Source organism: Dermacentor silvarum, chromosome 11 (assembly GCF_013339745.2).
Source record: "Dermacentor silvarum isolate Dsil-2018 chromosome 11, BIME_Dsil_1.4, whole genome shotgun sequence".
NCBI classification, from domain to species: domain Eukaryota; kingdom Metazoa; phylum Arthropoda; class Arachnida; order Ixodida; family Ixodidae; genus Dermacentor; species Dermacentor silvarum.
In genome coordinates this window covers 42186916-42194546 of record NC_051164.1, presented here as the reverse complement: position 1 = coordinate 42194546, position 7631 = coordinate 42186916, and the positions used below count along the sequence as shown (strand labels likewise).

At 46.1% G+C, this 7631-nt stretch overlaps 1 protein-coding gene across 3 annotated transcripts in view; it reads right to left on the bottom strand.

Moving 5' to 3' along the window:
• The window catches only part of LOC119432535 (oocyte zinc finger protein XlCOF6.1-like), a 64186-nt gene that overhangs the window by 31564 nt on the left and 24991 nt on the right, over positions 1-7631 (bottom strand). The window contains exon 2 of one of the 3 annotated variants that reach the window (XM_049658983.1): positions 6048-6121. The exons of the other annotated variants lie outside the window; for them this stretch is intronic. Within the exon in view, the coding sequence (XP_049514940.1) occupies positions 6048-6121 (74 nt within the window). The remainder of the gene's footprint in view (positions 1-6047; positions 6122-7631) is intronic. 3 annotated transcript variants of the gene reach the window in all.

Genomic DNA, 7631 nt, shown 5'->3' with positions numbered 1-7631 from the left:
CCCTAACAGCTGATTTCATTCATAACGACGGGGACCGAACCCATTTTACTGAAAAACCTGCCTAATTGTTTCGCTGGTGGGACTAACCGTTTTCACATAGCCAGAAACGTCTTCTGGTGCATTTCCCGTTCTGGCTTTTCTGCCACGCAGTATATGAATGCACATATTGCGGTCCTAAAACTCTTTAATGTGCACAAGGGATGGACGAGTTCTCCCGGATAATTCACGTACTGCCACCGGAACTAGTGTTGAATCTTACACGTGCGCACAACTTCATCGCCGCATCAAATTATCTGTCAGATATAATCGCAATCGTGCGCGAAACAGCATGTGACTACAGTTCGACTTTGTGAATAAGAAACCAGGCAGAACGAAGGCTCACAGAACCATGCACCTGTAAGCCAGTGGCGACGCTGTTTGAATATACCGCATCCTATTGCAGACATTATAGAGTCTTCAATCGCGTCCAAAGCGAGATGTATTTCGCCGTATACATTAGCGACCAAAAACTTTCCCACACCTACCGTACGTTGTGGATGCGACTTCGACCGGGTAGTACTGCGTACTTCGTTGGCCACCCCAGGTGCCATTAGGAATTCTACAATGCAAGAGAGATTCACAGGAAGATGTAGGATTGAAGTGTACAACTGTAGAACACGGCATGATCGCTGAAGCCACGTTAACACACAGCAACTTGCATTCGCTATATATATTTATTTATACTAGTCTACGTATGATTCAGAATCTATAATTCCTCTTAGGAGTGCGCATGATGATGAACGGGCGCTGCATGCAAGACGTTTTAAATACGGTATGAAAACGGTCACGTTTTGTAGGCAATAAAGAAATCCAGCTTGTCTCGCATTTTTGTAAACGCAACAGGACTGGGCGTTTTATCGGATGAGCGGAGGCGCGAACTTGAACGACCTGCACGGTACGGCCACCCGGTAGCAAAGAGCTTAAACAAAGGCAGCTTATATTGCAGTAACCATATTCATTTCACTTTACTGCCCGTGTAAATTTTTACACGCCTCTGCCGAAAATTTACGCCCGCACTACTCTCACGTAGTAGTGACGATGAAGCAAATAGTCGTAAAACTGTGAATGACGAAACTGATTCTTTATTGGGCGAACCTGTGCCCACAAAAGCAAGTTACACTCGAAGCACAACGATAGCGGCGAAACGCGTCGGCTTTTATACATGAGTCATCGAACGTTTCAGATTATTCCTTGGTGCCCGCGTATCTTCCAGAAAGTTCTAGACCATTCGCGTCGGTCATAGTATCATATTACGGAAGCGTCGGTGACAACAGACAACGGATAGAAGCACCGATAACGTTCGAGAAACTTCGGAAGCATGCAGGCGCGTCCTGTGCCTAGCGATGACGTTTAACATTTGTTAGTCGGTGAAACGCGGTCACCGGTGAACGATAAACATGTACACGTGTCAATACACTTGGTTTCTGCAATGTTGGCTCCGCGTTTTTGTGACTGAGCTCTATGCCACAAGGTGGCTGCACCGTTCAGGCCAATCAGGTTTGCGCCTTCTCGCATCAGAAAAAACGTTCAGTTCCTTTGCGTTTACCAGAATACCGCACACTCTAAAACTCTAACGACGTCATGCACTGGAGAGCCAAATAATATCCCGCGGCATGCAGTCGACAGCCGGTAATCTCGCATTAAAATTATACCACTTCTGACGCTTTTGAGGAACCCTGCAATACTTTGCATCTTTGATGTCAAATACCAGCGCGACAACCCAGAGACGACAGACGTACAGTAATTGTTTATGGCGCTAGGTTGCGTAGCATATGTTGCTCAGTGCTATGAAAGAATATCAGCATTGTTTTCCTGCACAGCTACACACTCACGTCTCTATGAAAAAGTTGCAGACGATTGGTTTTATATGCACACCAATCACACTGTTACGGCTGCCCCCCTCTGTGCGTCACGAGATGAGCGACCAATTGAATCGCATCTCTAAAGGAATCTCGACACTAATAGGACGTGACCATCTGCCACATATGTCCGTCGAAGGTTCCTCTCTCTGCGAAACCAGTGCCGCATTGAGCACACTGATATGGCATTTCATCCGCGTGGCGAAGCCGATTATGTGTGAGACGTGTGTTGTACCGCAAAGACTTGCTGCACATTGCATCGGGGATGAGAGTAGCCAAACGGGATAGGAAATTATATTTACAAAGTATGTACAGAGAGAGACGGCTGCACCCAAGATGGCATAACAGCACGAGCGCTACTCTGATCGCCATCTTCACCGTCTTCCTGGCGCATTCTTCCATGTTCGGCAGGATGCGTTCTTCAGTGCGCGGGAATGGCGCGTAACAAAGAACCGCCGCCGTCGAGAGCGCCGTCTGGGCGCTTAAGTAGCAGTAGGATGGTGTCCGGCAACATAAGGCTTAAGTCGGGAGACGTGCACGGCGGACAGTTGCGGATGCGGCAGATGATGCGGATGCGGTCCAATGGAGCGATCTCGTACGTGACGTCAGCGATCCGGCGTAGGACCTTGTAAGGTCCGGAGTAGCGGGAAACAAAACTTTACGACAAGCCAACGTGACGGCAAGGCATCCAGAGGACGACCAAAGAGCCCGATGAGTAACTAACGACTCTGTGATGGCTATCGTAGCAAGCCTTCTGGGACAGCTGGGAGGCACAAAGACGATCCCTCGCAATCTGGCGAGCCGTTGCAGCCCGAGAAGCTGCATCGTGGGCGTAGTCTGTAACAGGGTGCACATGTGATGAAAAGAAGAAAGGAGAGAGAAAGAAAGGATGAAAAGAAAGAAAGGAGAGAGAGGGAAGGAGGTATTTTCAGTGTGAACGCGTGCGGTCGTCAAACACTTCAAAATCGGTCACTGAGGCCAGTCGAGTTCATGAATCGTAGCAATGCCCGCGTCGCTTTGAAAGCCTGCGATGCGTGGGGCCATCGTGCAAGAATCTTCGTCACTGCAAATGGTCTACTGTCTGATCCTTTTAACACGCTCCGAAAAAATGCTTCAAAAGTCCCGGCTCACCTTCCGTCATATTCCAAACCGGCTGATGTTTCATGCCTGCCAGCGCGGCTTGTACTGGGCACTGCATGATCGCCGCCGTTGCTGGCCACAGGAGGCCGGTAATCGGTGCTCCGGTTTTCGGCCATGTCTGCATGCCCTGAAAGCACGCCGTGTTGATTCGCTACTGTTCGACAATTACTCGCTTGGCATTTTTTACAATAACGTTACGTGCTTTATAGTATCAAATACATTTTAAGAAATAATCCTTGCTGAAGAAGTGAGGCGGTTAGTGTTGAAAGGTCAGCTCTCAAACCATAGTGTGGTGGCGTTATAACAAAGTGTTCCTCAAGAAATTTATATTAGTTTAGTGAATCTCTAGTCGCTTTAAGAATTTTGGCAATATTTAAATCGGCCTCTAATTATCCAAATTATTTACCTCCTTACTCTTGCGTACCAGGCGCTTTTCTTTGATATGCACCAATTTAAAAAAATCCACTGGCAGATAGCACAATTATAGCCCTTGAGCTACATATTAGATGAGCCCGACATTACTTCGAAGAAATGAAAATGCTCAATAGAATTGTTAACACAATTACACTAATAAAGTTCAAGATAATTACTTTATGGCACCTAATGCAATTTACAAATTCTAGTCGGTGACTTCCCAATGTGTATGACCTTGGAACAAATTTTCAGGACTACACACTTTCCAGGTAATTGTCGAAGTTTCCAACGAAATACATTGGCATTCCAATTAATTTTGTGGTTCAATGCGTAATGCAGTGTTTTGTTAAAAAGTAAGTCGAACAGCAGTGTATGTTTACCCAAAGTCTGACGGCGCACACCTCGAAACCGGTGCCATCCTCAGAATTCGTTCCAAGTTCATTTGTCTTGCAAACTCAGTAGCCACATTTTATAGGTTGAAATAGGTGCTGTGAACTAAATAGTAAGAAACTTAATTAGTAATATTTTCTTGAGTAGTCAATTCCGAATTTGACTTCTCATCGACGTAATGTTCGCCTCATCGAGTAATGAGTTCAAGGGTTTGAATTGTGCTGTGTTCAAATGGCGATGTTTAAATATTCGGTGCAGCTAAAATAAAACACTATACAACGGTTACTGTGGCAGTGTTGATACGCTGAGGAATAGTACGGGTAACTAAGACAAGAATAAACCATACGATATATTTTAGTGAACCAGATACAAAAATACGAGACGCTTTCGTTACTATTCGTTCATTCAGCACGGTTTACAACAGATGGAGGAGTAGCAGCCGATTTGTTACTGATATTTGTTAAAGTCTTTTTATTTAATGTTTTTAACGCCATCGTTGCAATGATAGTATTCTAGTAGGATGCCACAGGAGGCAAAAGCAATTCAAGGGGTTTTCAACAAAATATTTACGCAGAAACTACCCTGGGAGATGTCGAAGTAATTACCCTAGCGGGGGCTCCGTATTGCATGGCCGCGCGGACGTTATCTTGAAAGCGATCTGCGATGTGGACAGAGTGCCGACTGATATATAACGTCGCGTGCTATGTTCTCGCCGCTTACTTCGTGTTGAAGAGAGACGCGCGGCCCAATATCTCGAAAGCGATCTGCAATAGGGTCAGGGTGCGGCGTGTGGTTAAAGCTTCGTGCGAGTGGAAGCGATAGGCAGCACGAATGTGAATTCGCTCGCTACTGCGGGCTCTACCATGAAAGCGATCGTCTTACATGACGAACGGGCGGACAGTTTTCTCGTTGGGTAAGCATGTAAATGCTTGCGCATGTAAAAGCCATCCGTTGTCGAGGTGTTCGTTGACAAATAGTCGCTTTTTTTAGCTGCGATATGGAAGCCTGGAGCACGAAGAGCGCCTGGAACTGCCCGCGCAAAGGTTTCCGTTTTGTTTGTTTTCTATCTGTCGGTGGGTTGGCAGCCCGTGCGCGCCTCGTATCTCGACGACCTACCGTCGCATGCGATAGAAGCACGAGACAACGGATTGCATGCCTCAACACGTCATAACGAGCTGCTCTTCACCAGGACTGTGTCGAGAATAACGTGGGCGGTGCTTACAGTGATCATGTTCCATCCAGTTTTGGTGTCAAAGCGAAAAAGTAATTTTTGTCGACGAATACCGCGACATTGGGAGACACTTGCATGCAGAGTGACTCACGGGGTTTGTTGTTTATTCATTTTTTATTTGAACTCTTTGCAAGGGCCTTGGAACGCTAAAATGTATCTTCGTAATATCGCAAATTATTTTTTTTCAAGAAAATTAACATTTCGCATTGAAGTGAAATAGTGCAGCTGGAGGCGTGCAGTTTTAAGCGCCTCTTAATATACTTGAAATACGTAATTGAAATCTGGATATCAAACTGCTTTGAAAACTTCACACGATGATTTATTCGTTTGAACAGTCCAAATGACACTTGTGCTACATTTTCTGTCTTGTTGGAGATCCACAACCAAAGAACATAAGGGGGCCCAAACACACGAGGTCAAATCACATGCCCAACATCGCCGACGAATATCTTGCCCTATGTCAACTTCGTCCGAGTGTGTTCTGCGCCATTGAATTCAACAGCAAGACTTCGTTGCAGTCTTTTTTTCCGGTAAAGTATGAATTAAGACAAGAAGAGCAGCATTGTTTACCTTATCATGTAGTTGCCCATTTTAAGAAACAGCCCGAATGAAAAGCATTCCAAGTAATGGCATAACATTTCCTGTTAAACTTAAATGTGGAGCAGGGATGGAGCGAGGGCTCATGGTTAATTCGTTCACTGCCACCGCAACTAGTGCTGAATCTTACACGTGCAAGCAATTTCATCGCTGCACCGAAGAACCTGTCAGATCATGTCACTCGTGCACTAAACAGCATGCGACTATACAGTGCAACCTTGTGAATAAGTAACCATGCAGAACGCTGGCTCACAGGTGCAGAACCATGCACCTGTCAGCCAGTGGCGACTCTGTTCGAACGTGTCGTATCAGATAGCAGACATTAGCCTCTTCAATCACGTCGAAAGATAGGGTTACTTGCGCCGTATAGCACCTACCATGCATGGTGTATGTGACGTCAGCCGGGTAGTACGGCGTGTTCAGTTGGCCACCCCAGGTGCCATTAGGAACTCTACAATACAAGAAAGAGTTTCACAGGAATATATGATTGAAGTGTAGCAGCTTTAGAACACGACACACATTCAGTGGATACGAGTTCATGTGCGATTTAAAACGAATATATGCTTACAAGCTTTGTTTTACTTTCAGATATAGCGCATAGAAGTACACATACACCCGAAGAAGACACGAAGGACGGGGAGAAGCGCTCGTCTGCGTCTGGTGTCTTCTTCATGTGCATGTGTACTCATTTGCGCTATATCTAAAATTAACTATGCTAGACCAACTAGCCGCCCCATGAGCGGCGCACGGGTAGGGTGCACAAGACCATTAGGTAAAGTTAGGTTCGGCTACGTTAGGCTAACTATCGTATAGTGAGTGCGCCAGTCGGCCTAAACAGTCGCTCAGCCAAGTTATAAACAGCTCTGCAGGCCTGCGAGCGCGCTTCATAAGAGCGGCGGTCACCAACTGTTCAATAGCCACATCATGATTAAGTTTGGCATGCTCTACGAACGCGGATGTTCGCAGTTGAGCCAAGGGGGCGCAGCTGTCGCGTCATCAAGGTAGTATTTCAAGATTGACCCACACATATGTGATGCAAATAAGCGCAGTGTTCATTTTAAACCCATCTCACAATTTTCTTTCAGTCGCCCGTACTAGGTTTCCTGAACAGCAATAAACCACGAAGCTTTCGTGCGGAAAGTACCCACTTTGTCTTTTTTGCAAAATTACGCTATTTGCTCGCAATTTCACGAGCTTCTTTGAAAATGCTGACTCGACCGCCAACGAAATGGTCCGGTGCGTTTAAAGTTCTTGGGTTTAAAATCTTGGGTTTCCGGCGGCAGAACCATGATCTCGCTATGACGAATGCCGTTGCTGGGGCTCAAGATTAAATCTGACCATCCGGACTTCAATAATGCGCGCGTATGCCCAAACACTCGAGCGCTTTTCCATTTCGCCATCATCGATGATATGGCCGCTGCGTCGGCTGCGTCTGGAAGATTACCCGTGACGTCGAGATCAGCAGCGCGACGCCGCATCTATTGGGCTACCGCAATATGATTCCGCACGGGGATCAAACACAAACGAAAAATATATTCTTTGGTAAAAACATTTGCTTTCTGTAGTGGCACTGCTCCTAACCTTAACCTTAAACAGCCGCAGCTGAACACCTTGACGAACCGTGACAAAAACGCGGACTTTGTACGTGTGTCTTCTATGTCCGTGTTTCTTGCGCTGCTCGTCAAAGTTTTCAGCTGTGAACCAACCGGCCCAAACAAAAGATTTATTACAACCGCAGCTGCTCCTTCCTTGACAATATTTTTCGCATAAACCGTGCATCGACGTGCGATATAAGCTAATAAACTCGCCCATGTACAGCCTCAAGCTGTCTGCCAAAGGCCCGCTTTAATGTCGAAAGAAATCTGCAGCTGTCAATGCCTCTATTGCGGATTGCTTCTACGGGTGGCAATAATCAAAGGAGATTTTACAAGCGCGTAGACTCACCTAGTGTAATTGTCCAA